We start from the raw sequence: 20,305 nt of genomic DNA on the forward strand, positions 1-20,305 counted from the left end.
AGCTGAATAGTCTAATAAGTAGCTTGAGTGTTTTCTCTAAGAATAGTGACTAAATGTCTCAGCTTCATATTTGGTGATTTAAATTTATAGTTACAAAAATGTCCTGACATTTTAGTGAAATATCTGATAGCATTTAAAATGTAAATGTATGTGGTAAGTATGCATGTTAATTAGTTACATGAATCTGGAATGAAGTAGTCTAGCCGTAAACATGCACATGTGTCTCTCAAATTTGGATGTAATAATCCTTGGGCAATTTGGAGGACATCATTTGTAGTCTTTTGGTTGTTTTGGATCTCTGTTACATTTGTAATGAACTGAACACCGGATTTCCTTTGCATTTTTGCCTATTCATCGCCATTAATGAAGTTGTTTGTGGTTATTTTGCCTTTGTCGCTTTATTTGAAAGTAGACTAAACAATCAAAAAGAAATGAATAAATACACAAGATCCACTAATCATAATTAAAACACGCCCCCACACAGATACACTGACACAAGCTTTAGATCAACAGCAGACGCAAAGTTACCGTTTCTCAAAGACTCGTGCAATAAACATGGAAAATACAAATGATTTAAAATCATCGAAGGCAAATATAATTTGCTCCTTCATAAAATATGTCACCATGAGCATGTGCGCGAGATGCTAAGCAAATGCATAAATACATTAAAAAAATATTGTTAAAAAGGTTATGACGGCATCAATCCGAATATTTGTAAAAAATATTTATTTATTACATATTTATTAGGCCTACATCGTTTTTAAATATTGTAAATATGACAGATGTGTCCACATACGACAACCTTTAACTTGGTTATTTGCATTCCACTTCCAGAGATAAAAATGGATATAATTCAAAACAGTGTTTTTGACATTAAATACAAGACTGAAAATCCCAGTGTATTCATTTTTAATTATTAAGTTGGGAAATAAAATACAATAGCCTACAAAAGAAGAAGGCTTGAAAGATTGGACAAACACTGAATTGCACTTCTATCAACTTTGCGTTACCTAAACACATGGAGCGAGGATTTAATGCGTAGCCTGTTATTGTCTTTTTGTCATCTTAATCTTTATTTTTTCTTCATTATGTTCTCAAATAATACACGTGACAATGACACGGCGTTACATTTGATATGAGGAAAATGTGCTTGTATTTTATATATCTACAATCAAAAATCAATTAATGTGATCCTGTGTGGTGTATATTTGGAGCGGCAGAATCATTTTAATGCCCTCTGCCAGCTTGTAAAATTCAAATAAAAGAATTGCGAGATGTGTAACAACTCTGCATGAGTTTGACTGCGAGTATTTATAGGATGTATCTGTTAAAGTTGTTCATGTGAGGTGTACTAGAGCATATTATCTCAAATATAGGCTACGGTCTTTTAAAAAAATCTTATAGAATATCATCTTCTTTTACGGAGCCAATGGTTTCAACCTGCTGACCCCACTACAGTAAATATGAGTGGAGTTTAGCACTGAGCATCAGTATTTCTTTAAAACAAGCCTGTAAAAGATGAACATCACATCTTTATATGACACTGAATTCAACCGTAATTTGTTTGAAAACAATGGCGAAAACCACCCTTATCTTCAAGGGGGAAGGAGTTTTTTCATTGTATAGGGAAAAGGTGATTTATTTTTTTATTTGTTTTATTTGTTTATTTATTTTTGTCCATGTAATAAAGATTAAACGAGGCTAGGGACACTTCTATATATTTCTAAACAGGAAAGTGAAATATGATCAGTTAAGAACCTTTGAGCTTGGGGAAAAGAAAAAATGGATTTTACATTTTTAATAAGATATTTTATAGTATTTTAAAAAAGCATATAAAACCCGTTATACAGAAGTTAATGTTTTGTTTTGTCTGAAATGGACCAAGTGGGTGGTACCTTCTAGTGTTCGAGTAAGCTCCGGCACGTGACGTGAAGATGACCAATCAGGTGCACCTCCAGGTTTAACTACGTTAAATGTCAGATTGCAATAAACTAGAAGCTGTTGGTCTGGCCCGCGGAAATGGGCGAGCATAATCTTCTTAATCCTGGGTTTGTGGGACCTTTGGTAAACATCCACACTGGAGACAGGTTTTACTTCCCGAATTTTAGAGCCTCAGGGGGACAGCTGGCGGGGCTACCGTCTCTCTCGTACCCTAGAAGGGACAATGTTTGCTCTCTCCCGTGGAATCCATCGGAGTCGTGCAATGGATATCCTCAGTCTTACTTTAGCAGTCCCGTATCCATTAACCCCTCTTTTAATCGATCTTGTGAAATAACCCGACTGGAGGAAAGCAAATGTTATTATGGCAATTCCAGCAACACCAGAGAGCCGTGTTCAGAGAGCAACAATCTCAAACGAGAGGAGCGAGCGAGAGATACATCAGTATCGTCTGATCACGGGATGCACAATGGGATGGGCAACAGTAACACCTTCTCAAAGTATGATTATGGCACCGAACATCTGACCCAAGACCCGCCATCCTGTCAGTCGTTGGAGTCCGACTCCAGTTCTTCAGTGCTAAACGAAGGAGGAAAGACTTCAGCAGGCGATCCACAAACCCTGATATCGCAAGGAAACCACGCAAGCAATATCGCCAGTGGAGGAGGTTTGTCCCTCGCTTTTAATCACAACTGAAAAGGGCATCAGAAGCACACAGTACAAATGTCTTGCTCCGGCTTTTTTATTTATTTATTTTGCATGACGGTTTATTTAGGCATTCACTGGCAACTGTTATGATTTTCCTGCATGGATCTTGCGTGGTTGTTCAAGGCCACTAGGGGTTGCCCTAAAATGCTCCACGTTCACCAGTTTAAGCGCTCAGTCATTTATACAACCAGTAAACACAACATCATAAAATTCAACAATCCCGTTGCCAATGTTTGGCGCTGTTTTAAAAGCACAGTTATTGTTGATGTATGTGGGTTTTGCTAAAGCTTTCACGTTATTTTAGTAAGAAGAACAGATTTGTACAATGGCAATTGCTCTGTTCAGAGAAAAGAGGACGTTTGTTTTAATGACTCGTAAACTGAATTAATATCAGTTGCCGTGCATTTAATATGCCTTAAAACCGCTAAATAAGTAGGGTTCTCGCAAAACGACAATTAGCGCGTTAATGTTAGTTAATGTTAACTAGTTTGTTAATGTTAATGTTAATGTTAATGTTTACTGTTCTTAACTAGAACAGTAAAACGTTCTAAGACTTTCTTTCTGTGTAAACAGATACATTAGTCATATCGACAGCTTGCATCACACTTCAGATTGTCATTGAATCATGTCAAATTGTCATATTAACAGCCTCACAAAATAAAATGCACCTGAAAGTAGTATTTTACGTGGCTTGATGTTGTTGATGTGTTGGCCTAAGATGTTTTGAAGCTCTCTCATGAACCCGTGCTATGCCCCTAGGTGCCCCGTGGTACCCGATGCACACCCGGACCCGCAAGAAGCGAAAGCCCTATTCCAAACTGCAGCTGGCCGAGCTTGAAGGAGAGTTCATGCTGAACGAGTTCATCACCCGGCAGCGACGCAGGGAGCTGTCTGACAGGCTCAATCTCAGCGACCAACAGGTTAAAATTTGGTTCCAAAATCGGCGGATGAAGAAAAAGAGACTGTTACTAAGGGAGCAGGCGTTGTCCTTCTTCTAAGGAGGCACACATTATACATTGCTCAATGCTAGTCCTACAGCAGTATTTAGTCAATGGGAATCTGCCATTGGCTCATTTTACTCTGAAAGTCTTGCCCCATGACGCATTCAGAAAACGCGAATAAGAGTTGAAACATTTATGGGTACGCGACCAAATGATAACTCCAAAAGTCTGCTTATACTATGTGGTCTAGTGTTTATTTAAGGGGGTCTGTGCCCAGCAATTGTGGGCATGTACATGGTAATGCTTTAGTCTAAGTTTTGAAAGTAAAAAGCTGTCTAAGTCATCTCTCACTTAAGTTACTTTGAGTAATTAACTGCTAGTTAGAAATTCAGACAATTATAAGCTGTGAGATAGAATTTCGGACAGTAAAATGTTTTCTTATCAGTCTTAACGATATTGAAATGATCGCTAAATATTTATTGTCGGAGTGTTAAAAGATCTTTTAAAATGATAACACACTCGTGCCATGATCAGTGTTCTAAGCTTAAAAATGGACTGAAACTCCATATGTTGTCTCAACGAGAATCCTTAACTGTTCGTAATCTCATTTTGCCAGTTATCGCTAGGAAAGAGCCTTTCAAACTCAGTCCTCAACCATAAGACGCGTTAAGCCATCAAAGTGTTATCTCCGTTCCGCAGTCATCGCCACGTGTTCTAAGGCACGTTCACGGTCAAGTTAGTGACCCAACTCATATCTTGGGCCCTTGAGAACCAAACTGCAATTACAGAACAGCTTTTATGAATAGACTTTGATCTAGCCTGTGAAATGTCATTCTGACAAATGTGAGGAGATTACCTACTTCAACAACTAGATATTGGCCAAAGTGTAAATTAGTAGGCCTGCAGCAAAGCCGCAAAAAACGCGACGTCCTGCTAATAAAATATTTATTCTTGATATATCTAGTGAAAAACGTTAAACTCGTCCCCATTATATTTGCATTTTTACCAGCATAAATTTCCCATTAACGATAGCTCGTCCCTTGATCTGCGTTATTTGGACATATTCGCTTAGGTCTACTTAATTAATTCTCAACAACAATGCTTCTGGGAGACAAATGCATGGTTAAGTAATATCAAGACGCGCAATGATAAATTAAAACAAAAAGGATTCATCAATTTATAACTGTAATGAAACTAGCAATCATACAGAACAGAATATCCCAATAATCACGAGCCTGTTTTGCTAATTAGCGGGAACCATTGTGTTATTAGAAACATTATTTACTCAGATCATGGATTATATGCCAGTGAAATAGTTCATATTTGCTGCATGATGATAATGACTGTAGTTAGAAGGTAAAAAAGCAAAAAAAAAAAATTGCGGCTATTCTTTATTTTATTTTTTGTCAAAAGGCGCATGTATTATTTTAAAACACCTTAGACTGAAAATGACGTTTTAATATGGACACGTTACTGAAGTTTGTATAATCTAAAGTAGTTTATTCGTTTGTAAGTATTACTATTATTATTATTAAGTATTATTATATTATTATAATTAAGTATTATTATTATAGCTATCATAAAGTAATTTAGCAGAAGTCGGTGCTACATTTTGTTTATTTTGTGTTATTGATCTGACAGATTGGTGACTGTCATTTGCTTTAAACCCTATTTTTGTGAATCTATAGAAAATACAATTATATGAATGACATCAACAACTATATAAAAATTATCGTCACATCTCCCCCTCTTTAAAATGTTTTGTGAAATTGTCTCCGATGTATAATTTTTTCTGTGTTGTTCTGTGTAATTTTGTGAATGCTCCACTGTCGCATTCCTTTGTACCTTGCGATTAAAATGTCTTGTAAATAATGTTAATGAATGTATCCATATATGTGTAACCTACAGTTTCTGATTAATAAAGTCTTTAAACTTAATTTTCCTTACTCATTTCGTGATGTGGGAGGCTTATGAGTGTTATCTGAGTGTGTTATCTGTTACTTTAACACATTTGTCTATGAAGTAATAGCAGTAAAAGCCGACTTCAGGCGCTCAGACGACCGTTTTCAGAAACATTTCATCGCATTATGCTTATTTTGACCATATTGGCTCTTTATGGTTTCAAGGTTAAGACATTAAAATTTTTTTGTTGTTTCTAACACTCAGGAGAAAACTAAAAATGCAATCTGAATGTTTGCCAACATGGCCACATGTGCAACAATATTGATATGGTTTATCAAGTGGTTGGAAATGGTAAAGACATCCACCTAGTGGATAAATGGTACAGACGCCGAAACCAGGCCCGTGAGGACTAACTGCAGGACATGCAATAGCCTGCTTTATTTGCCTATTTCGGAACTGGATGGTTAAAGACGTTTTGGACCGGCGATTTAGTTCATTACTGAAATATCAATATATGTGGGAAGATTTATTTTTCTTTTTGATTGTTAGGATTTTAATCGGCGATTATATTTATAGTATAGCCTAGATTCGTACGAATTCGTACAAGTGATTAAAATGTGGCGAATTCGTGCGATTTGTCTAAACCCACGTGATGGGTAGGTTTAGGGGCGAGTCAGGGGTAGGTCATTAGTATTTATTCATTGGTAACTGGTAAAATATGTACGACTTATCAAAAATCGTACTAATTTGTACGATTGAGGTCGTATGAATTCGTACGAATTGCCGTAAGATTGGATGGTATAAATATATTATAATTGCTCACGAAAAGGAATTAGAACTTGCACTGGATTTTAGGAGCAACTATTGGCCATCACGAGGTTACCTTGTTCAACCAAACGATGTAACGTGCATTTGTTGTAACTTTTTTTTAACTACATTTTATGAATGGAGAATCACTGATGATTCTGGAATGCAAATAAAGTGGATCTTTGGGATGGCTAGTGTCAAGTCTATTGGCTTCCTTTACAGCAAATGCGCTGCAATCGTAACAATAGCATTTTATGTGCTTGCGGCGCTTTTGACTTTGAGACTGGCCAAATCTGTTTATGACGACTCGTCTCCCAGGCTCAGAGGTCATTGAGAACCTCAGTGCCCTTCACACAAAACTTGTGCAGTCATGTGGTTCACTAAGTGCTCTGCTCCTATCACAGACGTGTAGAGACGGGATAAGTCGATTCTGCCGTCGCTTTCAATGCACACAAGATTATGAAAGTGTATGTCTGTGAAAGGGAGGCTTGCGTGTAAATGAGAGAGAGACAATGGGTAGTTTTATAAACACTCTGAAACACGAATAAAGCGTGTATATGCCCGTCTTAACGTGTTAGTATAGTATTTAGCCTATGAAGCGGTTTGGTAACTTCCTATTTAAGCAGTGTCAACGTTTGCTTGCTAGCGTTGAATAGGCCTATAGTTGAACTTTCAATCACTGAAACCGCACTGGAAAAAACGCCTTCTTTCACGCTTATTTCATCTGATTAAATAAAGGTTAACCATTTTAAGATTAACATCAAAAGGTTTCATCTCAAAAAAGTTATTTGCAAACCAATTGTTCAGACTACGAATCTTATAAATTGTATGCAAATTGTTGTGTAGTTTGTTCTAAATTGTCATTTATCTTTATATTAAATTACTTTAATAATGTTCTTTATTTGAATTTTCTTTGCAAATTTCTTATAAACTTTCCGAATGACATTTTAATTAAGCCTAATCTTCTGTTGCAACGATACATATTGGGCAGTAATGACGGGATGAATGGTTCCTTATTATTTTATTTTCTTCCTCTACATGTACTGCCATAATTTTTGTTATTCTTAACTTCTAAACAAGACATTTTACAATTAAAACTTCATTATTTTCTTATTTATTAACTTGTACAATTTTTACTCGCAGCAACGTCAACTTTCATTCCAGCTGTAATATTTAGTACAAATGGCCTATAAAATACTTCTTTACAGAGTGTTCATAATAACATGTATTTAAGGATGTTAACGTCTTGCTTTTTGGATTATAGAACATTTTAAGCATTTAACATATAAACAAGTATTTAAATGCAGTTTCCCTAAGCCATGGGATATTTTTTTTTTCTGTTCGGCACGACGTCAAAAATAAAAAATATATAATAGCCTATGAAAATAACTACAGCATACTTATTGCATGAATGTTTTTTTTTCTATTATGTTTGCATTTGTGTATGTGTATATAATTGCTTTGACTTGCTCTTGCTTTGACTAGAACGCATTCCCTTGCAGTTATTTTTAAGTGATTAGAAAATATTATATGGGTAATATTATGCAGCGTAATGGCACAATTCTATAGATAAACGATACATATACTGGAAATATAGCATCGTCATATGCTTGTCATATGCAGAACCGCACGAAACCAATGAATGCATGTTGAATACGTTCATTAATACTAAAGACACATGCTGCTAATGTGTGATCTGCAATACAATCCCTGAGCAAATAAAAAAGGGGAAAAACGTGTTGCAATGAGAGCGAAAAACCGCACACAAACAACGCAGATATTGTTGAATGAAAGTTGTTATAACTATCCAGTTTTGTAGAAAATAACCTCTTTTTGCAAACTATTGTTTTGACTGTTTAAAGAATGTTGGGGCCTTCTTTCCGATCCCACCCCTTGCGTTAGCCCTGTCTTAGTGGGCGGGAGCAACTTACAAATTGAAGGTCAAGTTAGTGTGTCCCATATATAGGAACCACGTATCCAATACCATTGGTGTAGACACAATTCAATCATTAATATGAGGGTAACGTACACCAGATATTTAATCGAATCAGACAATTATTTTTTTGTAATAATGTGTTGAGTAGCCTTGCTCAAACATTTTTAACTCATTTCACAAATACAAACAACAATTAATATTACAAATTTAACACAACCACCCTTCTTAAGAGATTATCTCCTTGAAGCCTAAGACGTATTTTAACTTGATTAAAATTATTTGGTGGACTGGGCGAACATAAGCATTTCCGATGTTCGTTGCGACAAACCTTTGTTCGTGCTAGTCTTGGATCCAACTTCAAAGCGATCTTGGAAGAATATCTGTAAATTAATTGTGATTTAGCTTTGTGGAGGAAGGTCCAGGAAATATTTACTGTGTTCTTACCGATGTAGCAGAGTAATATGTTTTAATAAGGCCTGCATATCTACCAAAAAAAGGAGAGTGAAGGTAGGCTACTGGCCTTTTGTTATGTTAAAACGCTATGTTGCTTATAGAAAAAGTCGTGCCGTACACTCTTAGAAAAAAGGGTTCTATATGTAGCATAGGGTTCTTTACTCAACTGCAAAGGACCTTTTATGCAAAAAAAAGATGATAATGACAAGAAAGAACCCTTTTGAAACAAAGGTTCTTTATAGGCTATTATTCATTCATATATTACATTATTCTGCAACATTTTGTAGTTGTAATTACATTGCTGTTTATTAAACTGTTGTAGTAACTTAATATACCATTTTAATCATGCTGGTTTTTGAAGGATACAAACTGAAATGGCACTCTTCGTGTGATAGATTATTGATTCATTACATTTTTTTAACCCCCATATCTTGAATTTTGTGATCATTCATGCATTGCATTTTAGGGGTTCCAAATACGTAGCGCTTTAGAACCTTTTAAGCTTCTATATAGAACCTTTTCTTAAGAGTGTAGACATGCGGTGTTATATAGTAGTTTTGTAGCCTACATACCTTTATCTTGTCACCAACAAGCCATGTCGGAAATTTGGTTTCCGCAATAAATACCATTCCGTGAGGCTACTGTCATCGGATCATTTTGATAAACAAATATGAAGTAAACATCTTGGTATATCATGTAAGCAGGTTAACTGAAGTGGCATTTGCATTTCATTGCAGTTTATCAAAAAAAAAAATGTTATGGGACACAACGCAAATAATGACAATTATCAGTAGAGTTGAGTAGTCTAATAAGGTTCTGACATGAAGAACTTTCGATGCATATTTCGCGAGGCATTATCCACCTTTGATATTTATATTATTTGATAAATACTCTATAAATATAGATTACAAGGTATTCTTTAATTGGATACACATTTTGTGGCTTCGTAAATCCATATTGATGTTTTTAAAATATTGTTATTGAAAACAACATCAATTGTCTTTTTTCTTTTAAAATAGCAGAAGGAATAATCGTCTCACTTTAAGCGCTTTTCGAGGCATAACCTGCTTAAGATTTTTATTAGCTTATTATTCGGAACAAAAAGCAATAGTCCTGTATCAGTCGCGTTTTACTTTTCGGGTGTGAAACAAATGAAAATAATTACCTATATACAGAAATAATATTTTGCATAGCCCACGCTACCAGTAGGCCTATATAAGAACAACTTTGTATTAATATATTAAAAAATAAAATAAACCAGTCTTATGCGGCAAAGACAATAGCATTTTGTGTAGAACCGTCTTTTAAAATAAAATCGCTGTAGCGTAACTCAAAACGATAAGTTTCCTCAGTTTGCACCCCGACGTGCATTTTCATGGAAATGTACAAAATTAGCCATCTCTCTTGTAGCTAAATTTTTTGTATATAAAATAGGCCTACTACTAAAAAAAGATTTAATATAATTCAATATAACAAAAATACCTCGATTGTCTGTTCATGCTCTGACTACTGTTTGAGCAACAAGCTTAGGATTTCTAGGATTGCTATGTTCAGTTAACACAATTGGGCACTGGTTGCTTGTAGCTCTGGCTATGCACTCACGGAGACCTCTGTAAAAAGAAGGGCCATTTTTGTTGTCGCTTGAATCTGTTCACAGCTCATACGAGCGAGTTTAACAGCCCGACTTACATCCAATTAAATTTATCTAGGCCATGAGGGGACAGTAATGCTATTACACAGTTTCCCTTTTTAGCCCTGCTGAGGTTTTAGCCCTAGAGGTAAACTGAAGGGCCCTTGAGTGTTGCCTGCAACTGTTGTTTGGTCTCATTGTTGACATATCACGACTTTTGAATATGTTTCATTTTCTGTCGATGCTCGATCGCCATGAGGCAAAAAGTATTTTTGTGTTGACGTACGGAGGAAAAGTCGAAGAATGTGACCGCCGGGGCAGAGCAAACACTGAGATTGACCATGCGGGCTATTTCTCCGGATCTCTTTTCTGAGCCAATAGCCGCGCCGTTTTAGTCCGAGTAACATTAATACGTGACTGTAATTTTAACTATATTATTGTAGACCTTAGCTGCAACGGATTTAAAAAAAAATTCCACTGAAAATGTCTTAAAGCTCACTGTTCTTCGTAGTGATGGCAAACATTTACAAGACCTCTGTCTCTCTAGACTCTAAACGCCTTTCTAGCTTTTCTTTCCATCTGAACTTGCCCCTTCAATTCAACTGCTACATCACAATATCAACAATTGTCCAAATCTCCAGCAGGGGCAGAGCATTTGTGGGGATATAGTGCTTGTTTAGAGAAAGAAACGGGCGCACCTTTGTTGAATTTCAGGGTCCTATAGCCAGTAGTATAGTGTTGAAGCTGTACGATTGTATCGAATTAGTTGACATGCATGTGAAACCTGTCTCCTGTAGAACAACTATTGCAAAATCAGGTACAAAACATGTCAGATGCGGTAGTTGTTATGGTCTGCGTGAAAACAAGACTTCGTTGTCAAACGAGTAAGACACACAATGTGAGGACACAATGTTAAGTTTTTCAGTAGTTACCTCGCAAAATCTTTCTCACATTAAAAAGTTTATGCTGAATAGAGTGAGTACAAAAAAAATCGATTTTTGTTCCTGATCATTAACAGTTTTACCTCAAATTGGTGACACTGCTATTTTTGAGCTCGTTCAAAATAACTTTTATAGACCTAATTGACTGAAACCTGGATAGTATACTGCTTTCGTCAATCATTGCATATCTTACTAGTTAGATATTTAATTCTTTGAGCTTTTTTAATTGTTTACCTTGTGTTTGTTTTCTTTAGAACAAAGCATTTCTTGCTTTTCCGCCGTTCGGCCTTTTATGGCGGCTGCAGTGAGAATTTTAGTGGTCAAATTCAAGTGCTGGGTCTGGGCAGCTGTCTGCTTTCTTTGTACTTGGTTGAAGGCATATTGCACACCAACCTTTTGTCAATTTTGAGAGGGCTCCGTTCAGAGAAGACTCATAAAGTCATTGCCACATACCTCTTACACAAATACGCAAGTAGCAAAAATTCTGTTTAAAAAAGTTTTTAGTTGCGATGTGCAGTGTAACTGATATGAATATATTTACAACAATCGATCATAGTTTGTCAATATGGACTCTCCGAAAAGCTGCTTTGAATAAATAATAGACCTATAAAAATAATCTTTCTGAAGAGAAACTATTAAAAACAATTGGTATCATAAACAATGGTAAATGTTATTAGTTTATGTGCTGCTCGGTGAAATGCTTCCATGATAGGTCAGTAAATCTGTATACTACATTTATGTACACGAACTAACAGTTAATATTTTGAAACGAGTACTACATACTGAACTTTTTTATTATTATAGTTTATTTTACGAATTAGTTTGTAATACAACTATACTGAAATACTTTTATTTCAGTAGATTAACATGGTCTGTAGTGTTAGTATAGAGTTACTCTAGATCTTTCACTATTAAAAATTAGTTTTAAATGAAAAGCAATATTGTTCTTTAAAATTAGTATTTATCCGAATTCTGCCACAAAAATAAAAAAATTTAGGCTCGCTTTATTTGACGCTGGAGGGTACATTGAAACTGGATAGTATGTTTTGCCTTAAACAGATGCCTCTCATAAAATGGTCTCAGAGATTTAAAATATCCATGGGATCATTTGACGTGCTTTGCACATATTAAATGCCAAAACGTGCAGTGCTGGGTGTAAGGAAGGTCGAACACAATAGTATGTTACACATAATTTTATTTCATTTTTTTCATTTGATAAAAGACAGTGTTCTACATTCACGATAATGTCAACCTTTATAATAAGTGGCATAATTCATAGCTTTTATTTTTAGTGTCGTTGATTAAAAAACAAAAGAAAAGTTTTCACCCCGGTTTAAAATTAAACAACTTCTAAAAACAAACATAAAGCATCAGCATTAACTTTGTGTTTATATGCAAGCAAAAACTGAAATCCACTGGTGGCTGTATCGTTTTCTGTATATGTTCCCAATGTTTTGATCAAAGGAAAAAGACAAACTCACAAATGTTCTATGACTACATTCAAGAATTGGGTGGAGTTGACACGTGACATCTATAAGGCATGTTTGCTAACCATTTCATGAATAAAAATGTATGCTTTATAGGGTTAACGCATATATATGTATATATAGCCTAATATAAAATTCTATGCTTTTGAACAAAAGCATCTTGACAATCCGGTAAAACTCGACCCTTGAATATACCTAAGCAGTGCAGAAAAAAAAAACACTACAACAGAATAATAAATCATACCAGTTATCCTTTTAAAGTTGTAATAGTTTTGTTACATGCAAAAGTCTTAGATTAGAACATGTAACGTTATATAAGCATATAATTGTGTTGCCTCAGACTCATAAAATCAGCGTTACTCAATACCTACACAGGCACCAAAACACGTACACATAAATAGAAAATACTTCTCTTCGTTCTTTCAAAACCCGATTAAAACAACAAAACAAAGAATGTAACTGTTTTACATGGTTTTGCATGATTTGAAAACTAATCGTTTGAATTTCACAGATCTTACCCAACAGAACCACTCCTACGCATCCATGTGTTCCAAATTGATATATGACAATATCTACTTTCGATCACGTGTTGCGGGGCGACTTAGACGGATTGCGCGTCATCTCGCCTTCCCAAATTTTCTCCTTCTGCAGCCCGAATCCAAAACATCATATCTGTAGTACGGACTACAGGAGAAAGATGTTTAACTCTGTTAATCTGGGCAACTTCTGCTCCCAGACGCGTAAAGACCGGACATCCGAGTTCGGGGACAGGACGGGCTGTGCCTCCAACATCTACCTCCCCAGCTGCACCTACTACGTTCCAGAATTTTCCGCCGTCTCTTCGTTCCTTCCACAGGGGCCCTCGCGACAAATCACATACCCCTATTCCACAAATCTATCTCAAGTGCAACCAGTGCGAGATGTTTCCTATGGTCTGGACCCGTCCAGCAAATGGCACCACAGAACCAACTATGCATCTTGCTACTCAGGAGAAGACCTGGTGCACAGAGACTGTCTTCCGCCATCCACCATGACAGAAATGCTCATGAAAAACGAGAGTGTGTACAGCCACCACCACCACCACCAGCATCATCCGAACTCTAGCCACCCTTCCACCGGTTTCTACGCCGGGGTGGGGAAAAACAACGTGCTCCCTCAAGGTTTTGACCGCTTTTTTGAAACCGCTTATTGTAGCACGGACAATCAGTCAGAACATTGTTTACAAAAGAGCGAGATGAACAAATTAGAGACTTCGTCCCAACAAGCCACAACTGTTTCCGCAACGCAGGAGCCGGAAAAGGACCCAGAGGATGAGGAGGAACATAACAATTCGGGCTCGTGCACTTCAGCAGCTACTAAGGACGGGAACGCGAGCAAGAGCAGCCATTCGAGTAGGTACCGAAGCTGTAAATGGGGAAAGGTTAAGGGACTAGCCCGGTGTTTTGTCGGTCAGATTTTATGTGGAGTTTTATAAGCATTCAAAGGATTTTATTATAACCTACAAAGCTCTTTCCTCCAACGAAAAGAATTTTTACGATGGGAAAGCGCTTTGAAAAAAGAGGATGTTATACACAGACGCTACTATACCAGAGTCTGTGAAATTTTAAGAGCGCGCTATTGTGACAAATGCTAACTTTGATCATGAACTTGCGTTGAGCATTGCAACGGATTTTCTCGTTTAGCTGTCGGGGGTAAAAACCAATTGGGCAGAACATTACTTTTGGCATACTGTGAATTTTGTTTTAGCAGCTCGAATGTAAACTAAGTCCTTATTAGCTGTTAAACGTGCTGTGACTTGAGTTACCGTGGGGTATATAGTCAATGATCACAATGTAAGTGCTTGCCCAGTGTCAGCTCTATCTATCTATCTATGTCTAAAAATGAAAGAAATTAATTTTAAAAGAGGTTTTTCTCTTTTTGGAATACCACAACATACACATTAAGGCCAGTCAGAGCTGTCGTAATTACGCTTCAATAGGCATCATGTGATATTTTAGATTCCTGCTATTTGTTTTTTCGGCGCTTCTCAAACTATAAGTAGGCTTTAGCTTGCAGAAGAGAAGCTAACATTCACGGCCATTTACAAGGGACAGTACCTCAGGCCCATGGAAAGATGCATTTGTTTGTAGTAGGCTATTACAAACAACAAAGAGAACATTTTCATGTCACGTGTTCTATAATTTGTGAAACATTTTTAATTAGCCTAATGTGATGCAAAACAGGAAAAATGCATAGACAGGGAAAAACAATCACTGAAGTTCAAAAGATAAAACGTTTTTTTTTTTATTCAAGAACCCTCATTTGTTTACGTTTTTGCCGAGTTCAACATGCTTTTTATTGTTTTCTATATATATATATATATATATATATACACTTTGATTTTCTATAAGATTTTTCCACGGCTGTAGATATGAGTATTGCATCGGAGTGACATACTTAGTTTGTGTCTGCTTCCATATCAGTAGCCTATTAGATTATATCTGTTAGGCATTTGGTGACACTAAAGATTACTAACACATCTTTCAATAAAAAAATAAAATAAAATAAATGTGTTGTGCATTTATGCTTTTCATTATGTTTTTTTGCAGGAAATGTTTTATAAGATATTTATTTAAAATGTCTTTTTTATTATCTCAAGGTACTCCGCGCACAAGAAAGAAGAGATGTCCATACTCCAAGTTTCAGATTCGTGAACTGGAGCGAGAATTTTTCTTTAACGTTTACATCAACAAGGAGAAAAGGCTGCAGCTTTCTAGAATGTTAAACCTTACTGACAGACAAGTCAAAATATGGTTTCAGAATCGTAGAATGAAAGAAAAGAAATTAAGCAGAGATCGCCTGCAGTATTTCTCTGGGAATCCGTTGCTGTAATTGTTGAATGGCGCTGTCTGTTATTTAATATTTCTGCAAACTCAGATTACGTATTTCTAAATATCTCCATCAATCTGATAAAAATATTTTTTTTCAAGGCCAGCAACAATATTAAAAACTGTTTTTAAAGGTTAACCTGACTATAATGGTTGAGGCTGTGGACAGAAAATGCTAATTTTGAATCACAAACTAGAAATGCCAGTTTACATTGACACCAAGAAAGTGTCAATATTAACTGTCATTTCTAGTTTGTGAATTAAAAAGTAAAACATACACTTCTCAAAAATTACATTTTTTTTTTTCAAAATGTATGTGACACCTCTTTTAAGTGAAATGTTTGAAATCTCCACTTTGAAAATTGTCACAAAATAGCCTACTATAATATATTATAAAATGGTATCCTTTATCCTTTTATGGTTGTATATATGTATATTAAAACACATACACTCGACTCTGGTTTAAATCTGGAGATGTCATACTTTTTTATGTTTTCACCATTTAGAACTGTGACTTGTACAATCTGTAATATTGTATTCCTTGTACAGAGAATATGCATTGTGCATTCGTGAATGTAAATATAATGTTATTTTGAGTACCCTCACCCTATCCCTGCTGCTATTTTTCTTTACCTTGCCTTTGCAGCCGTGTGAGCTTTGTTGTTCGATTCTTTAAATTATTTGCTGTACGCCCAAAGTTCTCATTTTTCAGAAGGATTACTAAGCGATCCGAATCGGCCTGTGTATTATATATTAATCAAAAATAAACGCGAAGAAAACAGTGATATGTCAATTGTGACTTGATTTTAAAAACACACAAGGTAGTCCACGGTGAAGTACAAATTTTGGGAATGTGTATAACAACACTGCAGTAAAAACAGAGATCTGAGAGAAGATACAATAAACTGACCACTGCCAAGCAATGAAAGCTCACTTTCTATACCTTTCTCTTGCTCTGTCTCTATCTGTGTGTCGTCTGCCCTCCACACGTTCGTTCAAGTGTATCGATATGTATCTATATCGGTTGTTTTTCAATGAAAACTGGTAAATATCAAAATATTTAACATTTAGGGAATTTTAGGGATGTGTGTATTTGTCTAAAGTGACTAAGAAAGGGATGCATGAAATTGCTCTTGATCACGTCAAAAATGTAGAGAGCATTTCGGTAACGACTTTTAGTACCTTCTAAATGGAATCGCCACTCTTGTAGTCTAGACACTGCAATAAAGTCAGGGCTCTAAATTGCCTTTTTCTGACTTAATTGCACCGTCTGTTCGAGGGGAATGGTGTTCACTTCCGCAGTAAATAGTAAACAAGAAAGTCCGGCTGCTAGGACAAAAAAACTGAGACGTTTAAAAATGAATCCTTATTGTCTATAAGTGCAAAAAAACCATCAAACGACATCGCCCACACGGAATAATCTGTTCAGAAGAAGCTGAGTTGCATGCATCTTGACAAACCCAACAGAGGTGAGATATTGGTATTGCATGTTGTCCCCATGTGCAGTTTTTTATGTGATCACACTACATGGATTGTGTCACAACATGTGGTGTTAGCTCATAAGGCGTGCAAGTGTGCAGTTATGCGAATGGAGAAAAAATATATAATTAAAAGTTGTCTTTGAACTTCAATAATGTCAAGGCCTTCACCTTTAACCTATTGTAATAAAGTGGAATCAAGGAGCCCCTTTTGTCAGGAAACGTGGTGAACAGAACAGAACCAATCAGCGCAAGTGGGAAAGGACCAAGGAATGTCTAAGAAGCAACACTTTGACCTCTCACATTAAACTACAGCAGGTAACTTTTCCAGTTTTAGCACTCCCATTAAATGCGCTTTATTGTCTCTGTAAAATGTAATATTTTCATGCTTGAAATATTTTCATGACATTTTGGCATGTTCTTGACCATTTAAGCTTGCTTGCTTGTGACTTTTCCCGGGTAACAGGAAATAGATTTCTGACAGATTTAAATCTGAGATCGGACTAAATATGCATTGATGCTTGAACCTGAATCGAAAACGGAGGGAGGTCCCTTGCGGGCTGAATTATGTACTGATTTATTGTTGAGATTTAAACAAATTTAATTGTATTAAAACTCAACGCGTTTGTTCCTTTGTAAATTCCCAATGTGGTGACTTGTTACATGTGTGTGTGATGTGTTAGTACAGATGATACTTTGCCACTGATCTTCGCTTGTAGAACTGTTGGAGAGAAATGGCGGGTGGGGGCATAGCCAAGGATCAAGGCTGGAAGGCTTGTCTTCTTGTCACACCCACCAACCTTGGCCCTGGCTCAGTGACGTAGTTAATTTGCTGAATTCCATTCTCTTGCGTCGTCACAGACTGAGAAGCACTAACTTGGACTGTCCACCTATCAAACGCGGGAGACATGTCGCCACCAAACCAATACAATCGGCGCATGCATACTTTTGAACAATGATTAGTATAAAATCTTCATTTCGTGTTGTGGGTTGATTCAATTCATGAATGCGACTTTCCAAAACAAATTGATTTTGTTGTAAGACGTTGAGTGGATGTGGTAATTGTTAAGAATACAGTAGCGTTATATCAGCTAAACGGAAAGTAAGAGCGAAATGGAACACTTTCGAAGCCGCTCTAGTTGGCAACAAGGAAAATGGCGGAGGCTTCGGAGACATCAGCATAATGACTGTGGACTGAGTTACCACTGGATGTAAATACTACCCGGATTCAATTTTTACTTTTAAGTCACCATCATGCAGCATGATCTATTCGAAGCATATGTCAATTTTATTTTACAAAGTTAAACTAACATATTTGCATAAAAAATATCAAAAGAATGTCAAGACTCAGTTTCTGACATAGTTTCCGTTATGCCTATGCTCAATTGTCCCATTTGACAAATAACACTCAGGTTTCCAATAACATGAAGAAGAAGAAAAAAACAAACGTTTTTGGCACCAGATTTTTATAAAATGTTGGGAGTGACAACAGTTTCCAATATGTGTGGTCTGAAAGATTACTGCAAGCCGTACAGTTGCGTACTTTGGACAGAGCCTATTAACACTCATTGAACGCTTATACTTACTTCCGCTCTCCTGTATGTGATGAAAAGCTGTAAATACAATCGCCACTGGTGCCCACGAGTCATTTGTTTGGTCTTTCGTGATATTAAAATTTAATATAATGCTGATGTGCTTTCCGATTACCCCTCTCTGATTTATAAATGTCTTTAAAACGTTACATGCATCAACCATAAATTGCCATATACTTCTGCGGCTGGACGCCAGTTTGGTGAGGGGAAACGGTTAAAAAGCGGGTCTCTTTAAATAGGAAATATGTTTTATGAGTGGTTTTAGATCCCAAAAAAGCACGGAATATCCTAGTCTGTTTTACTCGTTTCAAGGCCGTTACAGACTTACGTAGAGGCCTAGGTGGTGAAATTGGATGTGTTGTTTCATTTTCCAAAGTTGTTTTGACGACTATTCTGTGCCATTTTAGCTCAATTTACAGCACAGTGCATGTAATGACCCTTAAAAAATGATCAGAAATCAATACCTGCTCAAAAACATTTATTTGTTCAAATATATAAAAATGAAAAAATAAAGTGTTTTGTGTGCGTTTGTGTGTGTGAAAAAAATGTTCCTATTTTTTTCTTTTACACACACTTTTGGCATTATTTAATTTGTTTTGCAATTCAATATTCTGTGTGATATAGCCCCTAAAGAAAATGGGATTCACCTTTTCTGTTTAACAGTAACAGCAGCAGCATGTCGACATTTAAAACTAGTCTTACAAACGTCAATAGAAGAAAATGCAATGTTTGAGAATACTCTTAAAAACATCTAAGCCTTCCATGTTTTCTTTTCGGCATTCACGCAATCAAAAAGAAAAGAAGATCATTCAAATAGCATATAGACCAGTTCAGTTTCATCGTATTTTTTGTAATTTTGATTCGTTGTTGACCTTTTCATCCTATGAAATAAGCTGTTCTGAAAAAAGAGACAAAAAACATTTGATCACGCTCTTTACTTACATTGAGACAATGACGTTACAAATTTCAGTCCACAGTAAGTAAATACAGTTTAATGGTACATTTGCTCAATAGCTTTTTTAAGAAAGTACTCTCGCTGCAACACTAAAAATACATTACGCTTAAATAATATACATCTGTCCATAATAATCCATAATGTACAGGCATTTTACATTTGACTCTCGTTGTTTTTAGACATAATAGTCGTCGAAACATAATATTATATTGAACAATACTTACTACAATTTAAATTAGTTAATGTAGGCAACTTCTCGAATACGTTTTCATTGTCACGACATCTGGAATCAGAAAGTCACTGCGCAGCATGACCTGTAATTCATTGACACATTTTTAAATTTCAGTTGAAAACTTGCAATTCCGATAGGCCTACTTACAATTATACCTGATATGCAATTATACAATACAAATTATATAAGTTGAAGACAATTACAAACAGTCTCAGATTTATAATATATATATATATATATATATATATATATATATATATATATATATATATACACACACACACACATTTATAGATGCATATTTTCGAACACAGGTTATTAATCCCTTTGAATAATGTGCATTTCATTTAGAAAAGTGCTTTAATATATGGATTTATATATAAGTAAAATATAATGTTAAAACATATTAGTGTACATAAAAGACCAGATCCTGTAACG

General features: G+C 35.9%; 2 protein-coding genes across 2 annotated transcripts; both read left to right on the forward strand.

Annotated features, from left to right (window-relative positions):
- Nucleotides 1–1,743: 1,743 nt before the first annotated feature.
- On the forward strand, nucleotides 1,744–5,516 carry hoxc12a (homeobox C12a). The gene is made up of 2 exons (XM_039652455.2): nucleotides 1,744–2,605; nucleotides 3,406–5,516. Exons 1-2 carry the CDS (start codon nucleotides 2,020–2,022, stop codon nucleotides 3,642–3,644), a joined length of 825 nt encoding a protein of 274 aa, XP_039508389.1. The 5' UTR covers nucleotides 1,744–2,019; the 3' UTR covers nucleotides 3,645–5,516.
- A 7,613-nt stretch (nucleotides 5,517–13,129) lies between these two features.
- Nucleotides 13,130–16,432, forward strand: hoxc11a (homeobox C11a). Its single transcript, XM_039652451.2, has 2 exons — nucleotides 13,130–14,134; nucleotides 15,382–16,432. The coding sequence occupies exons 1-2, from the start codon at nucleotides 13,306–13,308 to the stop codon at nucleotides 15,612–15,614; spliced, it is 1,062 nt and encodes a 353-aa protein (XP_039508385.1). The 5' UTR covers nucleotides 13,130–13,305; the 3' UTR covers nucleotides 15,615–16,432.
- The last annotated feature ends 3,873 nt before the right edge of the window (nucleotides 16,433–20,305 follow it).

This window comes from Pimephales promelas, chromosome 20 (assembly GCF_988280905.1).
Source record: "Pimephales promelas chromosome 20, fPimPro1.hap1.1, whole genome shotgun sequence".
Lineage (NCBI taxonomy): Eukaryota > Metazoa > Chordata > Actinopteri > Cypriniformes > Leuciscidae > Pimephales > Pimephales promelas.